Source organism: Lytechinus pictus, chromosome 6 (assembly GCF_037042905.1).
Source record: "Lytechinus pictus isolate F3 Inbred chromosome 6, Lp3.0, whole genome shotgun sequence".
Classification (NCBI taxonomy): domain Eukaryota; kingdom Metazoa; phylum Echinodermata; class Echinoidea; order Temnopleuroida; family Toxopneustidae; genus Lytechinus; species Lytechinus pictus.
Genome location: NC_087250.1, coordinates 4,546,715 through 4,569,581, shown reverse-complemented (window position 1 = coordinate 4,569,581; position 22,867 = coordinate 4,546,715). Strand labels below are relative to the sequence as shown.

At 36.2% G+C, this 22,867-nt stretch overlaps 1 protein-coding gene across 1 annotated transcript; it reads left to right on the top strand.

Annotated features, from left to right (window-relative positions):
- Window positions 1-7,887: 7,887 nt before the first annotated feature.
- LOC129263035 (retinol dehydrogenase 14-like) lies at window positions 7,888-22,280 on the top strand. Its single transcript, XM_054900972.2, has 9 exons — window positions 7,888-7,957; window positions 10,480-10,565; window positions 10,995-11,080; window positions 11,857-11,928; window positions 13,072-13,213; window positions 13,812-14,035; window positions 14,788-14,944; window positions 15,297-15,423; window positions 21,971-22,280. The coding sequence occupies exons 2-9, from the start codon at window positions 10,481-10,483 to the stop codon at window positions 22,059-22,061; spliced, it is 984 nt and encodes a 327-aa protein (XP_054756947.2). The 5' UTR covers window positions 7,888-7,957; window position 10,480; the 3' UTR covers window positions 22,062-22,280.
- Window positions 22,281-22,867: the final 587 nt, after the last annotated feature.

Here is a 22,867-nt window from a genome sequence, read left to right as displayed (position 1 = left end):
TCACATCTCCACTTGTTATTTTGTATTTTATTATATGAAATTAGGTTTATTCAAATTTTTTCCTCCAAGAACTAGAAAAATTGGATTGACAACTGAATAGTGCTTTAGATATTTATTGCTGCAACTTATTTCATTATAAGAGAGACATACTATTCACACAAGTATGAAATAATGAAAATATAATGATTTTATGTAATAACATAAGAAAACGGAAAGTGGAGATGTGACATCATCAACCCACCTAATGAATATTCATGACGACTGTTTTCACGAAATATTGCTAAACTTTAAACTTCAATAACTTTATTATTTGTTATCCGATTTTGATGAAATTTTCGGCATTTTGCTCAGTGAATTCTACTCTATGTATTAAGATATAAATATTTTTAGCCTGGACCATCCCTTTAATAATGCGAGTGCAAAGTGCAGCCAGAAAATGTTTATATACGTTTAATTTGAACTGATCGAAAAGGTACTTGTAAAGGACTGCTTGCACTTAGCCATAAAGACGTTACATATTTTAACAAACAAGTAACGCTGGCGCGAATCGCGTGCTGAAAAATTTTGACATTTCCACAAAAAGAATCGAAAATTTTTGTAATCGCGAACAGGGTAGCTATACAACTAAGCAATTGATGCAAGCGAAGCGCGAGCAGAAAAAATTTGAGACTATAGACCTAAATTATGAAAACGATGAGTAATAGGGGATCTTTCTACATTAATAATGCGAGCAGAAAATGATTGATATTGTGATCTGAAACTGGATAATTATTTAAATAGAGAACAAGTTAAATATCTGAATAAACATGCACGTGTTTCACATTTAGACCTAGAATTATTATAAGCATTCTACACATCTTTTATCATGAAAAATCAAAGCGTGCGCGAAGCGCAAGCTTAAACTTTTTGATATTCCGATCTGAAAAAAGAGTCAATTTCAGATTTTCAGCTATATATTTCAAGCACTTTGTAGGAAAATTGTGAGGTGGATATGGATCGCACTTAATAAAGAGTTGATATTTTTCATTATTATTTGAGTTTTGACATAGGACCGGGATATCCTTAGGACATGTCATATGAAAATGGTGACTATTTTCCTATTTCTCTTGCTAAGCGCGAGATGAAACAAAAGGGACAATTTGATCATTAAATCAATATATTATTTATTAATGCCTAATGAGGGCGAGAAATAGGATGATATTATGGCCTGAAAACTGGACATTTCAAGTACTTTTGTAAAAAATATGAAGAAAATACATCGGTTAAAATATTTATCAACCATTAATGCGAGCGCAAATCGCGAGCCAAAGTCTTTGATAAACTGTCATGAAAATCAATATTGAGACATAAATAACTCGCCAATCAAAATGCGAGCGAGTAGCGAAAATTTTATAGAGTGACATGAAAGATTCTTTTTATTTTCCAAGTCTTCCCCTCATCTTTTCACTCTGGAAAATTTGACAAGCAAAAAAAAAAGAAGAAAAAAATGTTTTCACCCAAAATATAAGGTCATTCAGTCCAAAATACATGTATTATTTCAAATGTGAATGATGTATTTTATATCCATCATAAAATACCAAAAATAGTAGGGGAGACATTTGATATTGTGTCCCCCTACTATTTTTGGTAGGGGGGACACGTCCCGCTGGGCTTTCCGCCCATGTGTACAATCAATCTTAAAAATCAAGTGTATGATTAATCGTTAGCTTTTGTGTGAGGGGACCCTAATGTTACCGTCCCTGAGTTTTGCGAAAGGTGGCTTATGACATAGTGCGACTTAATTGTACTTTCGCTTGTATGATACATGTTCATACGGGGTTCGTGGATGGGAAATATATTTGCTGATTCGGCGCTGCCTCTCAGGCAGCGGATTCAAGCCAGGATCATTGGTTAACATAAGAATCCAAGTCAAGTCAAGATAGGTGAAAAAAAGATAATGGAAGAAAGCCGAAGAAAGAAAAAGCTGCTTAAAGGACAAGTCCAACCCAGCAAAAAGTTGGTTTGAATAAAAAGAGAAAACTGCAACAAGCAGAACACAAAGATTTCATCAAAATCGGATGTCAATTAAGAAACTTATATTTTGAAGTTTCGCCTAATTTTCCAAAAACAGTTAGTCAGAGAATGAGGAGAATGATGACATCATCCACTCACTATTTCTTTTGTATTTTATTACATGAAATATGAAATATTCTTATGTTCTAAAAATTGTAAAATTGAAACATTGCATAATTCAATCAATAAAAAACAAAACCCAAAAAATAGTGAGGAAAGAACATCATAGATTCTCTCGTCTACAAATCAGTGAGTTGTGCGTATTACCGTTTTGTGGAAAACAAACGAAATTTTAAAATGTCATAACTTTCTTATTTTACATCCGATTTTGATGAAATTTTCTGTGTAAGTTGTACCTCTTTTAATTTACTATATTTATTCAAATCAACATTTTTCTGGGGTGGACATAACCTTTAAGGTCGTCCTGCTCCTATCGACATACCATGAAACCATCCTGCTCTCGACCCAAAGACCAAAGATTGTGAGGATGGAAAATTACTATACATGCAGGAGCGTATTATATCCAGCCCGTGTATCCAGGGGCCGATTGCACGAAAGGGTCTTTGCGAGGACCGTCTTTCGTGTCGCCCATTTTTTTATGATACGCCATGTGAAACGCATTTCAAATAAATTATCTGCCAACATATTTTATTCGTACGTTAAAATAAACAAAATATTTGTTTATAAAATGATGTGATATCTCATGAAATTGTATAAAATTTGATTTAAAAGCAAGCTAACAAATTTCATTTTTTCATCATAAATTTCAGAAACACCCCGCTTATAGCGCATCATAAAAGATGGGCGACACGATCGACGGTCCTTGGAAAGACCCTTTCGTGCAATCGGCCCCTGCATCAGATCCTATATACAAAGGATCTCACGTGCATGTGCCCAATTGTCTGGGGACAATAGTGACTCTATTCGCATACATTCGTAATTCCGAAGCTTCGTTATTCCGAAGGTACGTATTTCCGAAGGTTCGTAATTCCGAAGGTTCGTTAATCCGAAAACGAAATAAGGTTCGTTGTTCCGAAGGTTCGTTAATCCGAAAAAGAAATGATTAAATAAGGTTAGTTAATCATTTCGTTTTCGGACCAACGAACCTTCGGAACAACGAACCTTATTTCGTTTTCGGATTAACGAACCTTCGGAACATCGAACCTTATTTGGTTTTCGGATTATCGAACCTTCGGAATAACGACCCTTCGGAATAACGCCACAAATGATCGGATTAACGAACCATTTTACGTTTTCGGATTAACGAACATCGAGGTATAGGCAATTTGCATGTTTCGGAATTACGAACCTTCGGAATAAGAACCTTCGGAAATACGAAGTGTAACCGACTCTATTATGCTCGTGCACGGGCCATAGTTGATGCTGGATATGTTCAAAGCAAAATACATGCATTTTATGAACAGGCCTACGGTACATCGATCGCTGGGTCGAATGTGTTCGTCGACAATGCGTTTTGATCAGTAGTCGGATCATAAAAGCCAGTTCATGGTTAGCCGCGCTCATGATTTTTTTCTTTCAAATGACCATTTTTCATTATGATGAGCACTAACATTTCAAATGGAGATGTTAAAGCATTCACATTCTTCGAAGGAAATGCATTTTGTAGACCGTTTTTCAACACCGTCAGGGGCCCGTTTCTCAACACCGTCATAAGTCTAACCTCTTCTTTTTTCTATATTTATAAATGATATGTGCAGTTTACCGTATTTAACAAATACAAAATTATGTTTATGTGCAGATGATGCTGCTGTTTTTTGTAAAGACCGAAATATTAATACAGTATCTAAATTACTCCAAAAAGAATTTACCAAGATATGTAACTGGGTAGAATCAAATAACTAAGAATTGAATTTAGAGAAATACAAAAGTATGTTGATTGGGTCAAAAAGGAAAGTTAAAAATACTAATTTGATTATAAAGAAATTATCGAGCAGGTACATGAATTTAAATATTTAGGTGTTGTTCTAGATGATTGTTTTTCATGGAACAAACATATTGAAAAAGTATTCACGAAGATTTCAAGAATAATTGGTTGTATCAGACATATAAAGCACAATGTTCCACAAAATATATTAATCATGTTATATAATGCATTGATCTTGCCACATATTGATTACGGTATCGTTATTTGGGGCAGAACTAGTAAGTGCAATGTAAAGAAAATACAAAAACTCCAAAACAAGTATGCTCGTTTGATTTTTAATGCTGATTTTTCAATACCTTCCAATGTTCTTCGCACCCAATTAAACTGGCAAACTATTGTACAAAGACAGCAATATCATACCTACCTCATCATGTTTAAATTAATTAATGATTTAGTTCCAACATATTTAAAGGAAATTATTATTTATCGTGATATAAACTTTCAAACTCGATATGCACATTCTTGCCCATTAAAAATCAAAACACCTCGAACAGAGCATTACAAGAAATCTGTACATTTTTATGGTTCAAATCTCTGGAACAGTTTACCCCAGAGTATGTAAACTGTAACATATTTTCCAATATTTAAGAAACAATCTAGAATTTTAACTCTTAATTAACTCCGAATTTTAAAAAAAGCAGTGTTAACTTTGATTTAATGTAAATATAATATTAGTGTTATTTTAGATTTAATTTAAACTTAATATAAAAACTCTGCTTGTATGTTATTTTAGCTTTTTAATTTGAATTTAATTGTGATTTTACTTGAGTAAATTTTTGTAGTTAAGTATTAAGTTTTAAGTTTTTTGTGTGTAAATTTGTTATTTATATGTATTTGTTTTTTATTGTGCAGGGCCCCTTGGTAGAGCAGTTTTGTAACTGAAAGGGCTACCCTGCTGAAATAAAACGGAAATAATAATAAATAAATAATAAACTTCTTGACTAAATCGAAGATAGTAAGCTACTTGTCCGCTAACCGTTTCACGAAGCCCAAGATCGGGTCCAACAACCTCACTAAATATTCACACCTCCGAACCTGTCATAACTTCTTTCTTAATGACGTAGTGGCATCACGTGGGAAGACTATGGCATGCAAAAGTGCCTCGAAACTTGAAAATCATCATCTTACGTAATTAATCATAGAAGTTGAAATTACATTGCAAAACAAGTGTGATTGATCAAGCAATATTAGTTGTGATGCACAGAAACTGTTTAAAAAACTGTTTGTAAAGCCCAACAAAACTATGATCTTAAAATAGTAAAATAAGTGAATCGATACAGATTCTGTATCACGTCAGGTCATCCAAAACTTGACTCATATTCGTTGTTTTCAGACCCTTATCAACATTTTGACAAATTCTCTAATTTATGCAATGAATTCGTCAAATCGTGCATGTCTTTCGGTATCTAAACATTTTAAAAAGGTATGTTACACACAGCAAAAACTGTGGTGTTAACCGGTGTACATAGAGGACCACACCAATTATTTTACACCGGTGTTAAATTGGTGGTATTAGTTTTACACCTATATGTGTTATTACAACACCTATGGTTGTTACATTTACACTCTTTAGTGTTATGTTCAATCTCTAGGGTGTTATTTTAACACCTCAGGGTGTGGTCCCCTATCAACACTAATTGGTGTCAGTTTTAACACCACAGTTTTTACAGTGCACTATGTTTTTCATGATGTTTGTAACCATAGATTAACATATAATTATCAAATACAAAGAAACCCATTATGGTTTACTTCCGTCAACTATTAAAATTTATACTATCACGGGGGTACCCATCTAACAGTCTAAAGGTCCACATGTCATTTTTTAGTCATCCAATGAATATGCATAATTTCATTTTCTCAGCAATTGAATTGTCCCGTCTTAATGGTTTGAATATGACATCACTTCTCATACTTACGGCCCATGCTACATGTATTATGTTTTATTAGAAATGCATGATCACTTCCTCAATTTGGTTTTTATGCTATGCTATCTTATGCTATTCATAAGAATATGCTTGACTGGTCAAATATTACATAATTTTCTTTGCTCCTGAACTCCCTCTCGCTCTCTCGTTCTCTCCCTCTCTCACATTTTTCTTCCCTCTCTCTCCACCTCTCTGCTTCTCTCTCTGTTTGCTTCTGCCCCCTTTCTCTCTCTATCTCTTTCTCCCTGTCTTACCATGTCCTTTTACTTTCTCATTCTGAATCTTATTTTGATGTGTATATATGTCCTCTTTACTTATGTTTTCTTTATGTTATGAATTATATGTTTTTGGTATTAATGCAAAGCCCTGTGGAAGACCAGCGATTTTTAATGAACGTTTTAATTGTATATATATTGTGTAATTTTACATATTTGTTTGTATAAAGCTGAACAGGCTACTCTGGATAAAGATTTGAAATAAATAAAATAAAATAAATGAATAAATATGTATGGTACATTTCACCTCTGCTATTATTTTGATTAGATGTATTTCCTAGTAATTGCAGTTTTAGCATATTTTTGCTTAAACATATGCTATATTGTGACTAAGGTTACGTCTTGTCTGCTCTTTCTACCGATAGTATCGATATCAAGGGATTCTAGCTCTAGTAAACATTTCGTGAAACGGGTTCAGTAGCCTGGGGGCACTTATATTTACGAGTGGATATCATGCGCGACCCCCCCCAAAAAAAAACACGTAAAAAGGATGTCTTTTTCAAGATAGGACACGTTACGTACGTAACGTAATAAGGGTCACAAAACATTATTTTTCCCCACCGCTGTCAGTTCCGAACCCAAATATGAATATTCATAACGTTCGTGTTCGGAATAAGACTACGCATGCGCGTCGTAAGATTCTGAGCACTTAGAGACATTGTTTGTGATAAGCGCTATATAAATGATGTTAATTATTATTATTATTATAAATTGCAAACATTTCCTGTGTCCGGATTTCAGGATTGTAACTATCGTAATCATTCACCGATGTTCGACAAGAAGTAGCTGTTTTGTCAGTCACAAAGGGCTTTTCGACAATAGATTTTCTATGTGTAAGACTCCGTCCCTATCGCGTTTTGCGAAAGCACCCTATTGTGGAAAAGGCGAGAGAGAGAGAGAGAGAGAGAGAGGGGGGGGGGGGAGTTATGTATATTTATATGTAGGGGGGTGAGGAGAAAGGGGAGATGGTATCTAGCTAGTTTGTTTATGATTTTTGTTTTGTTTTGTAATAGTATTTATTAAATCATTCACTGAAAATCATAGTAGCGGTTCATTGCAAAATGTTACAATATCAACAAAAGATTGTATAAAGTCAAATAATTATCCATAATACAAATTATTGTACAAAATATAAAAGTTTCAATTTCATACAGGCGGATATTTTCGTAACAAAAAAGGAAATATTGGCCGTTTATAACCAATAGAAGTTAACCAAATCGAGGTTTGATAATTATGCAGAAAATTCATTGTTCAAAGGTTAATGAATCTTAATGAATTTTATGATTAAAAAAATCGAGTGCGCCACTTCCCAAGCATGCCCATAAACCGACACCCCCCAGACCAGACACAAAACAATGAAAGAATCAAAACAAGAATCGAATAAGAAAAATGATAGACTGTTCGGTTTTCGTTCAGTTGCATTTTATAATGGTGTAACTGCATCGGTAATGGCATCATGGTCATAATAGGCCCGCATGGAATGGAGAGAGAGCTAGAGAGAGAGAGAGAGGGAGAGAAGAGGGGGGGGGGGATATTCATGCATATCTGTTCGTGTGCTCAAAGTTCAAGTTAACAAAAGTGCAATATCTTTTCTATTATTGATGGTATTCGATGATTAACTTATTATAATAACGACCTTTAGATTGGTCATTATTATGATAATAATACGTCAAACGACTCGAGTAAACAGAACGGAGAAAATATTTCTATTGGAGCACACACAGATAGAGCTCGAAACTGCATAACATTATTCCAAGCAGGTACGTACAGAGCACCATGCAATGATTAATCGATAATATTACTGGGTTATTATACTGCTTAAGTTACACCAACGAAACCGACTCCGAACCGGCCGATGGTATGTCGTTGGAAATAATGTAATAGCTTTGGCCAGCCGGCCCAGAGTTCATTTCGCCAGTGCAACTGTAGTCAAATGTCGCTACTAGGACATTCGATAAGTAACTCTTAACCGCGTATAATCATGAATCAAAATAAATGGGAAAGAGTGTGTAGTGCATGAACTTGAAGTTTGGCTATAGGATTGGGGAAAGGGGGAGGGTAGTCTGTCACTGATTGATTTATTGTTATGATTGATTGATTGTTATGATTGATTGAATGGTTGATTGATTGGTTGATTATTATGATTGATTGATTGATTGGTTGTTATGATTGATTGATTGATTGGTTGTTATGATTGATTAATTGGTTGATTAATTGACTGATTGATTGTTTGATTGACTGACTGATTGAATGATTGATTGACTGATTTGATTGATTAATATTAAAGATAACGAATCTATTTCACTTCCAATAAACGTAACTTTGCCTTGGCAATGTATGTGTGACATACAGCACAATAAGATAATTATATAGGTGACCGACAGAAGAAGAGAGGCCGCGAGACGTAGCAAAATGTTCAATTCATTTCATTTCAAAGGCTTTCGACCAATTTTATTGGTCTTTGTCAGGGCTTTAGAATAATAATAATAATAATAACAATTTCATATACCACGAAATCGCAAAATTGCCTCTAATCGGTTAAGAGAAAGGAAAATGAAGTATAAAGGAAATAGAAATACTTTGCACAACAAAATGTATCAAAACTAATAATACAATTACATATTTCTCACCAGATTATGAATAAAGAAATACCATCAAATGGGCCACAAAAAATATGATATGATCAATTCAAGATTAAAAAAGATGAGTTTTAAGCATAATTTTTTAATGTATTAACACTGTTAGCAATAATAAAAATGATAGGCAAATAATAACGAGAATAATAGAGGCTAGCAACCGAAACGCAATCTAAACAAGCTTGCAAGAGAAACAAACCACAACTCTGTAACATAATAAAATCGTAAATAAAGATTAAAGGAAACGGTAATTTCAGGTAAAGATGTATAACGGAAAGTTAAAATACACACACACACACACACACCCACCCATACACACACAATATATATATACAGTGCGTCCCAGAATAAACGAAACCGAGATTTAGCGATGATTTATCATAACTTAATCATAAATACAATATACAAATGACCTACATGTATCAATGTAAAGCTTAAAATCTCTTCTTTCATATGATATAACTTAGATTATTTTTCATTCACTCATGAGTGAGCAAAAACAATTTGAATAAAGGATACCAAAAACTCATTTGGCGGGGGGTATCTGAATTTCAAAAAGAAAATCACATGCCTAAAAAGTTCAATATCTGCTCTTTCATTTCATACCTTAATCACAAAAAATGGTCCAGAAGTAAAAAAATGTTATGTTCCCTCGAAACAAAGCTTGTATTTCCATAATTTCATTAAATAAACTTGTTTTCACCGGTTTGCCACAGAAGCTTTCGCTCGGTTAACAAAAGACTCAATGCATGGCTGATCGTCAACAAAACGGAGTGTCGAGTGAGTTTGAACACTAGCCTGTAAAACCTCTTCATTCTATGAAATTATTGAAATTCAAGCCTTATTTCAAATAACCAGAACTTTCTTATTTCTTGACTATTTTCTGTAATTGAGGTGTCAAATTAAAGAGCAGATATTGAATTTTTAAAAAATGTGGTTGTTGTTTTGAAACCAAGATACAGCCCGCCAAATGACTTTTCGTTATCCCTCTTCAAATTTTTTTTGCTCACTCATGCGTGAATGAAAAATGATCTAAGTAATTCCAGATGAAAGAGGCGATTCTAAGTTTTACAATGGTAGGTCATTTGTCTATTGTATTTGTGATTAAGTTATGATAAATTATTGATAAATCTCGGTTTCGTTTTTTGTGGGACGCACTGTATATATGTATCCTAAGGTTTGATTGATTGATTGCATTTATTCTTTTCCATTCCAAAATTTAACAAAAGTTACAATGTATAGCAAAACACAAAAAATAAAATATACAATAAGGAATAAGCCATATGTTTTGTTTTTTTATTTTTTCATTTATTTATCTATTTATTCATTCCATTTTTTAATATTTTATTTCATTTTTTTTATTCATTCATTTATTAGCTATTTTCTCTTTTGTGAGGGGGGGGGGGGTGCTATGTTTTTGCCATTCATTCGAGGGAAAGAGATCCATATATGCATTATAGTTTACAACTACAGTCTACCTTGCATTCATATTTTGGCCTATGTGCACTGTTAAAAATAATTTAAACAACGTTCTTTACTATGTGAATCGCAAATTAGTTGTTACACAACAAAGTTTAATTTCAAATATTTAATTATAAAGTTATTATTAATGTGCTAAATGTAGTGTATATAATACTCATTTCTAGGATGGGAGGAAGCTTTGGCACTCCGCCTCGGTTACCCGACATTGACTTCGGAGGGAAGACCGTAATCGTAACCGGTGCAAATACAGGTAAGCCATTTTCAATACTAAAGGTAGGACTTATTTGCTATCGCCCCGGTTACCCGACATTTACTTCGGAGGGAAGACCGTAATCATAACCGGTGCAAATACAGGTAGGTCATTTTCAATACTAAAGGTAGGACTTATTTGCTATCGCCCCGGTTACCCGACATTGACTTCGGAGGGAAGACCGTAATCATAACCGGGGTTAAACACTGGTAAGTTATGTCTAATGTTTGAATTGAAAACTAATGATATGCTGATTAGAAGGTGATTATTGATATGATGACTTTTCAAGTTTGAACAAAGCAAAAAAGTATATATAAATTTATTATTAGTGGATTAATTTTCTGTAGTGTCAAAAGATTCGACTAATGTAAAGACGTGTTCGCCTATTTTAGCAAATTTGATCAAATTATTTTTTTTTCCACAATAAAGGAATCGGCTATGAGACTGCGAAGGCGCTTGCCCAGATGGGGTCAAAGGTCATATTAGCGTGCCGTTCTGAAGTAAAAGCAAATGAGGTATGGATTATACATTATTTATATATATTTTCTTTACTATTCAGTTTCGGAATGGCATTGTGCGCAAGAGCAGAAAAGAAAAGTGTTTGCTATTTTCACTGACACAATGATTTGTGATTTCATGATTATATTTTGTTTTCATCACAATGTAAAACTAATAATAATAACTTCTAACAATAAATAAGTAAATCCCATATTTTCTTCAAGGTGTACACAGCAAGTACTGTGGTGTTAACCGGTGTACATAGAGGACCACACCAGTTATTTTACACCGGTGTTAAATTGACAGTGTTAGTTTAACACCTATAGGTGTTATTACAACACATTTGGCTGTTGCATTTACACTCTTTGATGTTACGTTCAATCTCTGGGTGTATTTTTAACACATCAGGGTGTGGTCCTCTATTAACACCAACTGGTGTCAGTTTGAACACCACGGTTTTACAGGGTACCCAACCGTGTTATGTTATGATCGTAAGCACCATATAGGCTATTAAAGCTTCGATACAGATGGGTGCTTAGGGACAAAATATATAACGATTACTATGAGGCATTCCTCCGTTAGAAACAAACTATAAAAAAACGTATTGAAAATTGTATTGTTGCATTTATTTTTGGAAACTACTACTTGACAGCATGCATAAAATATTTATTAGTCTGTAGGATTGAGTAAATTCAGATGAATACCGAAGAGACCACACTCTCCAAAGAAAACAAATTAAAAATGAATAAACAAATATTCATAATTCATATACATTTCTTATTTGGTTCGACAGGCTTTACAACGAATGAAAGACGAGCACAGCAAAGATAAATCTTCGCAGAATGACGCTAGGATATGTATCAAGGTTGTAAACAACCAACGTAGAGGGCCTAACACACTGCCAGTGTGGCTGCCCTCTACGTTCGTTGCATTTGAATAAAGTTTGTCTTTCTTTGCCAAGTGAAGGTGAAGATGATCTTTTAATTAAATCAGAGTTAATTGTTTGTATGGGGGCACCAAAGGTTAAAGTCCGTCTTAACCTTTGCTAATAAGTCAGTAATGTTAATCTTTCAATATTTCAAGAAAAACAAATTTACCGTTAGAATTCAAATTTCTGCGGTTTTCAGTCGTTACTTAAAAGGTCAAGTCCACCTCAGAAAAATTTTAATAGGAATCAATAGAGGAAAATCAGACAAACATAATGCTAAAAATTTCATAAAATCGGATGTAAAATAAGAAAGTTATGACATTTTAAAGTATTCGCTTATTTTTACAAAATAGTTACATGCACAATTTAGTTACATGCAAATGAGAGAATCAATGACGTCACTCACTCACTATTTTTTTGTTTTTTATTGTTTGAATTATACAATATTTCAATTTTTACAGATTTGACAAAAAGGACTACTTGACCGAACCACAAAATGTTAAACAATGGTAATTCCACATGATCAGGGAAAAATAAAACTTTGTTTCACAGGATAAGGAGGAGAAAATGGGAATATTCAATATTTCATATAAATAAAATACAAAAAAAAATGATAAGTGAGTGATGTCATCAGTTCCCTCATTTGCATACTGACCGAGATGTGCATGTAACTGTTTTATGAAATTAAGCAAAATTTTAAAATGTCATTACTTTCTTATTTTACATCCGATTTTGATGAAATTTTCAGTGTCATGCTTGTTGGGTTTTTCTCTTTATATTCAGATCAACATTTTGTTTGGGTGGACTTGTCCTTTGAATATGGCATCTAACGCAGTCGATTGATAGTTTTGGTTAAAAAAATCACCCCTTCGGCATTCGTTTTACCAATTTAATAATAGGATATAGAAAGTTACAACAATCGATTACTTCCTGATTTTCCCCCGTTCTATGCTTGAGCTTATTAAGAAGGGGTCACAGGTTAACAAAAAAAAAAAAAAAAAAAACGTAGATATTTTATTTTCATTCGGCATCCGGTCGAAATAAATTTGTTCAATTTATTATTTTTTTCCCTATGAACAGGCAGAAGATCTGGATGTAGAATTCATGACCCTTGACCTCGGGTCATTAGCAAGTACTATGACGTTTGTCGAGGAGTACAAGACGAAGGGATATCCTCTCCACGTGCTAATATGCAACGCTGGAATGGGATGGGGACCAGATGGTACGTATCAATCGCCAAAATCGTCTACCCTAATAATAACTTGACTTTCTACAATGTAGTGAAGTGCAAATGGGAGATTCGATGATGCCCCAAACAGATGATTTCTCTTGTGCGTTTATGCCAATTTTATCAGATACAAATGTGATATTCAAAATGTAGTTGACGACGAGTTGAAAATAATTATCCACATTGCACAGTGTGTACGTGTTCTTTTCCTGAAGCCCCTGCATAATACTGATATAATACTTAAAACCATATTTTTTTTTTTTGAATTTCGAATCAGATTTTGCCGAAATCTTGAGCGTGTCAATTCTTGTTTTTTCTTTAAGTCCTCATCCAGAGCCGACAGCAGGCGGATTCAAAGTTTACTTCCAGGTCAACTTTCTCTCATAATTTCTCTCCTTATACTTCATTTATTTCCCTTTCAGAGCCGACAGCAGACGGATTCGAGATTCACTTCCAGGTCAACTATCTCTCACACTTCCTGCTCATACTTCATTTTCTTCTCTTTCAGAGCCGACAGCAGACGGATTCGAGATTCACTTCCAGGTCAACTATCTCACACTTCCTGCTCATACTTCATTTACTTCCCTTTCAGAGCCGACAGCAGACGGATTCGAGATTCACTTTCAGGTCAACTATCTCTCACACTTCCTGCTCATACTTCATTTACTTCCGGTTATGAAGTCAACTGGTATCGATACACGGATTGTTCTGATATCGTCTTTAATGTATCGGAATTCAAAGTGGGATCCGAAAGATTTGCAATGCTTCAATGAGAAAGATAAGATGATGATTTATGGGACAACGAAACTATACCAGGCAAGTTAATTAGAGTTTGTTTTTTAAGAAATAATTTTCGTGATATTAACAGGGTGTCGATCTATGAATTATTTTTTTGTTACATACAATAGTTGGTACGTCGTGATATAGTGGTTAAGACTCTCGTCTTTCAATCTGAGGGACGTGGGTTCGATTCCCAGCCATGACGTGTTTTCCTTCAGCAAGAAAATTACCCGCATTGTACGGCACTCAATCCAGGTGAGGTAAATGGGTACCGGCAGGATTTCTCAAAAAGTTGTGCGCACCGGAATAGGTTGACTAGCTTAGCCAGGGGTAATAAAGGAGAGCAATGAGCACCTAAAAAGGTAGATATACTTGTGCCATACAAGTTCTATATTATTATTAAATAAAGATATATAGTTCGACACAGGGCTAATTGTCGTTTGGTCTACTCTACACCTTGTATGATATCAGTTAGTCTTATATTTATTTTGTCCAGGGGCGGATCCGGGAATTTACGAAAGGGGGTTTATTTTTCCAAGGAAATTTAACGCAAAATTTAACGAGCAAAAAAGAAAAAGGTTATCACCAAATATTTTGTCCATGAAAAAATTGGCAAGCAAACAAAAATAAAGAATAAATATATGAATAGAAAATAAAAGGTAATCACTCGAACTGGTTTTAGACTATTTTTGAATAGGTTTAGACAATATGGGATGAGACAAAATGGAAACTAGACGAAGTGAGTGCTTCGGAAAGTTTCTGATCGGTTATTTATGTTTTCCCAGTAGATCATGCAGATGTTCTGTCTGGCAAGGAGACTAGAGGGGTCAAAGGTCAGCGTGTTTTCGGTACATCCGGGTATGGTTGATACAGAGTTCAACGCACGCCCAGGTCAGCCAATCACAAGAGGGAACAGAGTTTTGCTGAGGGCAACAAAGTCACTAAGTACGTAGGTTATGTAAAAATCCGTTGTTCTTGCAGCATAAAACATGAGATTAGGAGGAGAGTAGAAAGAAGTTGCAATTATAGTAGTAATAGTATATACTACTACTACTACCACTAGTAGTAGTTGTTGTTGTTGTTGTTGTAGTAGGTGCAGTAGTAGTAGTAACAGTAGTAGACGAATAAGTAGTATATATATATTTATATATATATATATATATACAGAGAGAGAGAGAGAGAGAGAGATAGTGTGCTTGTATTCAGTAAATGCGACTCATCCAGTTATTACATTACATTTTGAAATAACAATTACTTGATATAATTGCATTTTATTGTCTAATCTATTTTTCTACAGGAATGATAAGGACGCCTTTCGACGGGGCCTTGACTGGACTTCATGCCGCTGCTAACCCGGCATATGATTCTAAAACGGCGCTCTATTTTGCGAGCTCCAGGCCACGGAATCTTACAGCTTTGCCCAGGTAAAGGGTCATTTTACGTCTACTGTTCTTGACAAAAAATGCACACACACACACACGCACCTTCACACAAAACAGTTGCCGAAAAACATCAAGAGATTTCAAATGAAATGAACGTGCTTGTGTATTTCTATGCTTACTTCAGCATAATGTCTTTCAAATCTTTGGACTCTACTTGGTAGACTTATCTTAAATAACCCAGGTAACAAGCCAACTTTGGCTCCACGTTGGAAACTTGAAAGTCGTTGGACGTTGGAAAAACTTGATGGATTAACGTTGAATCGACGTTGGAAACTAGTTTGATGGAAAGATGATGGACAATCAACAATGACACGACGTTGGCAACGTTGGAAACTTGTTAGTTGGAGAGTTGTTGGACAGTCGACAATGTCACAACGTTGGAAACAAGTTTGATTGGATAGTTGTTGAACAGCCAGCAAAGGCACAACGTTGGCAACGTTGGAAACTAGTTCGCTGGAAAGTTGTTGAACAACCGACAATGGCACAACGTTGACAAAGTTGGAAACTAGTTTGTTGGAGATTTGTTGGACGGTCGGCAATGGCACAACGTTGGAGACTAGTAAGTTGGAGAGTTGTTGGACAGTCGACAATGTCACAACGTTGGAGACACGTTTGATTGGATAGTTGTTGACAGCCAGCAAAGGCACAACGTTGGCAACGTTGGAAACTAGTTCGCTGGAAAGTTGTTGAACAATCAACAATGACACGACGTTGGCAACGTTGGAAACTTGTTAGTTGGAGAGTTGTTGGACAGTCGACAATGGCACAACGATGGAAACTAGTAGGTTGGAGATTAGTCGGATAGTCGACGATGACACAAGGTTGGCAACGTTGGAAACTAGTTCGATGGAAAGTTGTTGAACAACCAACTATGGCACAACGTTGTCAAAGCTAGAAACTAGTTCGATGGAGATTTGTTGGATAGTCGACGATGGCACAACGTTGGAAACTGGTAGATTGGAGATCAGTTAGATAGTATACAATGACACAACGTTGATAAAGCTGGAAACTAGTTAGATGGGAGGTTGTTGAACAACTGACACTGGCACAACGTTGGAAACTGGTAGATTGGAGATCAGTAGGATAGTCGACGATGACACAACGTTGGAAAGTTGTTGAACAACAGACAATGGCACAACATTGGAAACTAGTGTGTTGGAGATTTGTTGGACAGCCAACAACGTCACAACGTTGGAAACGCGTGTTTGATTGGATAGGTGTTGAACAGCCAACAAAGGCACAGCGTTGACTACGTCGGAAACTAGTTCGATGGAGAGTTGCTGAACAACCGACAAAGGAACAACGTTGGAAACTATTTTCTTGGAGATTTGTTGGACAGTCGACAATGGCACAACGTTGACAAAGTTGGAAACTAGTTTGATGGAGAGTTGTTGAACAACGGACAATGGCACAACGTGGACAGCGTAATTTGAATAGTTTATTGGAGAGTTGTTGACAGTTAACATTGACACAATGTTGGAAACTATAGTTTGTTGGATATTTGTTTGACAGTCAACATAATATCCCGGCATAATATACACAGTGTTGAGAACGTTAGAAACTGGTTCATTGGAGAATTGATAATTGATAAAGTTGGCGGAGTACAGCAAGTCTGCATATGCCGACTTAACCCAAGACAAGACAAGACTACTCGCATAATTTCCAATGGGGCCAAGGGGGGGGGGGGTCGATCAAGTAAGTTTGCTTTTCTATCCATGTCACCCTTGGTATCCCCCAGCAATAAGGGGAAAAGAAATCGAGAGAGAAGGAAAATAATGGGAAGGGAAAGAGGAACTAAAACTAAGTCTAATGGGAAAACAAAAATAAAGATGGGGTAAAATAGAGAGGCTGCATGCACCGGGGGATGCAAATGTGTCGATTAATATAGAAAATAAAGGAGAAAAACAAGAAAAAAATGTAGTTCAAGACCAGAATTTCCAGAAACGCCCTCGTCCTTTGCAGCTGGCTAGGCCTTTCACAGTAAGTACGAGATATGTCATAGGCCTACCGTCACATAACTAGAAGAAATTGAAGAAGGAAATACAAGCATCAAATGTGCCTATTTAAAAATACCATACTATTCTGATGCGCAGAATTAGTCGCGACGTCGGACTCCTTCTTTCATGTCTGTGTAGTCTGCTTCCTTCAATTTTGAACTTGAAGAATCTGGCAGAATTTGGACTGGATAGTGGATATAGACAATTAAATTCCAGAATATCTAGTGATCTGGAACAGTACTTATAAGCTGCATATTTAGGACCTACAATCTACAGTGGAATTTTCTTTGCGCTTGCAGATAATCGGTAACTGCAACCATTGATCCCCTCCGAAAGATCCCGGAGTCAGCTTCTGTGCGCGTACAGTCCGACGCTAGTATATTCGTGTACTGTAAGTAGTAGTAAAGTAGTACTTAACACCAGTCACTGCACAGTATAACATACTAACTAACCTCGTAATTAGCTTGTGTGAGTGACTAATACTAACCTCGCAATACGTGTGAGTGGGAACGAGTATGCGATACCAATGGCAAGGCAACAGTCATTGGATGATTTTCAAGTACAGTGTTGAAATCTGGTGTTGGTGTAACCCAGGGAGCTCCGGCCCGCTGCGCGGGCCGGAGCCCAGGGGCTTACCGTGTAATTCACCATACCCATGGTAGTAGCGTGAAGTATGGTCTAAATAATTATCCGAATAAATAGTTAAAACAGAAATTAAGCACTTACCACGATTATATGGATGAAGGTCTAACGAGTGGCAGCTTCCTGACATCGAGGCACAGACTGCCATGGAACCTCAAAAAACGAAAAGTTCTGTTGCGGTAGCTCTCCTCTTTCAGAATTCAAAACAAAATGGCCGATTGAGACAAACAAAATGGCCGATTGAGACCGAGGCTAATAGCACTAGCGCATATAGACTTTGTCAAATTCGCGCATGCGACCTACACCCTCGGTACCGGTCTCGAACGGCCATTTTGCTATGAATTCTGAAAGAAGGAGAGCTACCGCGACAGAACTTTTCGTTTTTTGAGGTTCCAGTCTGTGCCTCGATGTCAGGAAGCTGCCACTCGTTAGACCTTCATCCATATAATCGTGGTAAGTGCTTAATTTCTGTTTTAACTATTTATTCGGATAAGTATTTAGACCATACTTCACGCTACTACCGTGGGTATGGTGAATTACACGGTAAGCCCATGGGCTCCGGCCCGCTGAGCGGGCCGGAGCTCCCTGGGTTAGTGTTGGTGTTGTGACAACACCGTACTTGAATCAGGCTGGTGTTGAGAATGACCTCGGAAAATATGGTGTATTTCCGGCAGTTTGTGTTGAAGGCTGGTGTTGATTGTCATCTGCTGAACCCAACACTGCACTGTGGCTGCATGGTGTTGATGATCTACAAGCAATTTCCCTATTCAGCAACACCGACCCCCAGGAATTGGGAGAATCGTGATTTAAAGTTCAGTGTTGGTGTTGATGAACTGTAGCTTACGAACAGGGGGCGAACACGACGAACCATCTCCGTAAAATTATCTTTTACATTTAAGATGAGAGCAAATCATTAGAGTTAGAATACATTTCAATGAAAAATAATATTACGCTTGGTGTTGGAGCTCAGTTCAGCAGCCCTTTCACGCTCTCAACACCGTACACCGTACTTGAAATCACCCAATGACTTGCTACCTGGCATTCCTGCCTTATTTATTATACGCTGCCTTGAATTGACTTGGTCGGTCCTGCCTGGCCTAGCCTGGACCGAGTGTTTTCCAACTGCAGTCAAACCTGTAGTTGCTATGTGAGGCATTCTACACTTGACGCTGAAATATCATTTAATAGTTATGGCACGAGCGAGACTAGGCCATGGCCATGCATATTGAGATATCAGTTTACTTCTATCTTAATCAAAAAGAGGCACTCTTTAGTTACAGTAGGCAGTAGCTACGTTACTCTGAGTGAGGCCAAGTTACGCGACCTCCTTTTTAGATTTTGTAAATACTGAGAGACTGCAATTACACATGTGAGTTTTTGTGATGATTACTGACGTTGCAATTGGCATTGCATACCGAGTCATTAAACAATTGTAGACAGAAACAGAGATTGCAACTCGCAAGAAAATGTAATACATCTTAATTCTTATTACATATGCATATGTTTTTTGGTATTAGTCTTGTTTGAGAAAAAGAGGATGTCAAAAAAGTTTGAATGCTACAAAGGCCTCAATAAATATCACACGTAATTCTCTTGATTCCTCTTAATTATGTGAAGAGACTTGTAACAGAAAGAATGAAAAGAAATGAATAGCTGTAATAATAGTTGTAATGTTTTTTGATAGAATCATGAACAGGTTACAGATGATGATGGCACAGTGTTGAAAACTGTTTGATGGAGATGGCGCATCGTTGGATTTGTTTAAAATTAGACCAACAAAGAATCAACGTTACAACAACATTTAACCGATATTAGACAAACATTGAATCAACGTTTACGCCAACGTTGGACTAACATTGGACTAAAGTTGAATCAACTTTCCATCAACATTGGACCAACATTATACCAACGTTGGATCAACGTCACCCAACGTTGGACCAACGCTGCCATACCTGCCTCATCTGGACAATGATTATGCACTCATGAATATTCATTACATCAGTAAATGACCAAAATTTTAGGTAATATTGCTATAATAATTAGAGTATTTATGTTTATTCAATATTTCCACCATGAAAAGTTTCAGAAAAGTATGTGGCTCCATTACCATATCATTTATAATCAAAACATATTATTCTAAGTGAAATATTCAAGGTAGAGTGTGGAAAATGATATTAACTGTATTCTGCCAAGTATAGCAAAGTTGCTCTATATATAGGAGTCAATGACAGGATACAGTGGATAGGTGTAGGATGATAGGAATAGGATATAGGATTAGGATGTAGGATTTTAGGATAGGATAAGACATGATGATAAAGATTAGAGTGTAGAGTTGTAATGGTGGACTTCACCTTGAAACCAATTAATGTTTTGTTAATTACTGCCATACGTTGGAATAACATTGGAGCAATGTTGGAGCAACGTTGTGACAACGTTGTAACAATGTTGGAGCAATGTTGCCAGACAACGTTGGAGCATTGTTGCTGGACAGCGTTGAACCAACGTTGTAAACATAGTTGGACTGACGATGTATGCAAGTGCACGTCCATCGCTGCTTCAACGTTGCCCATCAACGTTGCAGCAACGCTGTTATTGATGACTCAGCCGACATTATACCAACGTTGGAGCATTGATGGTGGACAACGTTGAACTGACGTTGGAAATGTTGTTGGTCTGACGATGTATGGACGTGCACTTCTATCGATGATGCAACGTTGCTTACCAACGTTGTAGCAATGTTGTATTTGACTATTTAGCCAACATTGGATCAACGTTGCCAGACAACGTTGAAACATTGTTGCTGGACAACGTTGAACTGACGTTGGAAATGTTGTTGGTCTGACGATGTATGCGCGTGCACTTCTATCGATGATGCAACGTTGGCAGGCCAACGTTGAGGCAACGTTGGGAAAAAATTTCCCAACGTTGATCCAACGTTGGTCCAACGCTGTATTGTTACCTGGGAAGTGTCAAATTTTGCACTCCGGGCTTCAAAACACCCTGCAAAAACGTAAAAAAGAAAACACAATTATTGTCAGGATTACGAGGCGACTGTTTTTTAGCATCCTGAAGTGTAGCCACAATTCGAAGCAAGCCCAAATTCGTTCAACTTCAGCACCCCATTTTTAAAAGTGTATTTTAAAAGTATTTAGTGGGTTTGAGCTCAATGCCCTGTGTGAAATATCCCGGCATTTTGTCCCTCATAATTTTGTGAATTGTTCATATTATTTCATTGTCTTATTCTCTATAAAGGCACACAGTTTGCTTGTTGAATATGGGGGAAGGGGAAGATGAAATTAGAGTATGTATTTCTCATTGCATTGACTCTTGGAAAGTAAGTGCTTAATAAAAAAATATAATTATTAAAGATTTTGTTGGTTTGTCTGTTCTTCGTTGAAGTAATTTCATCCATTTTTACGAGCTCAGGAAGTATAACGTACACCAAGCACAATAAAGAAAGAAAATAAAAAATGCTAACGTACAGTCTATTCATACATGCTAGTCAACCATTCTTAGAGCCCTTTTTTTCTTGTTCATTATTTTTATATTCATAAGCCCGTATTCTGAAGTCAGGTTTAACTTGGACCAGGGTTTTAATCTGTGCTAAAATCATGGGAAGCCGAAAAATGTTAAGAATGCTTTTAGTGTAAAATGAGCTGATAAATAAAACTTCTATGAGAGATGCATGTCACAAATGGCTATCCATAGTTAAACCAAAACTTGAAACCAGATTTTGAATAAAACCAAACTTCAGAATACAAGCCGCTATGTCCAGTTTGTTGTAAATCGAACTGTATATACTAATTATCTTTTGTTGTTTTTGATGGTTTCTCTTTTTATTTTAGAAGTGCTAGCCGTTTAATACTCTCATTTCCTTTTTTTTAACACAGAGACAAAGTAAAGCAGGAGCTTTTATGGGAATACTCTCTCGATTGTCTGAAGGATTACATCACAGAAGATGTGTTAAAAGAGTTGAACTGAGTAGAGAAGACCTCCACCGCGGTGTCCAATGCATGCATTATGTCATTACACTCAGAAATTATATAGAGTGAAATTCATTCATGGATTACACGTTTTTAAATAAAGGAGGCCGTTTGGGGATAATATAAATAGGCCTAGTGTGATCAAGTCCACCCCAGGAAAATGCTGACTTGAATAAATAGAGAAAAATCAAACTAGCATACAGCTGAAAATTTCATCAAAATCGGATGTAAAATAAGAAAGTTATGACATTTTAAAGTTTCGCTTATTTTTCACAAAACAGTGATATGCACAACTAGGTGACTCAGTCGATGATGTCCATCACTCACTATTTCTTTTGTTTTGTTATTGTTTGAATTATACAATATTTAATTTTTTATAGATTTCACAATAAGGACCAACTTGACTGAACCATATAGTATGAAACAATGCTAATTCCACATGTTCAGGGAGGAATTAATCGTTGTATCACTTGACAATGAGGAGAAAATTAGAATATATATAATGAAATACACAAGAAATAGTGAGTGGGTGACGTCATAGTGGAGCATTGTGGCCCAGTGGATCAGTCTCCGGACTTTGAAACAGAGGGTCGTGGGTTCGAATCCCAGCCATGGCGTAATTTCCTTCAGCAAGAAACTGATCCACAATGTGCTGCACTCAACCCAGGTGAGGTAAATGTAGGAAGGTAGGAAGTAATTCCTTAAAAAAAGCTATGTGCGCTGTGAACGCCTAGCTTAGCCGGGTAATATAGGAGCGCCATGAGCACCTAACAAGGTGGATATGTGCGCAATATAAATACCCTA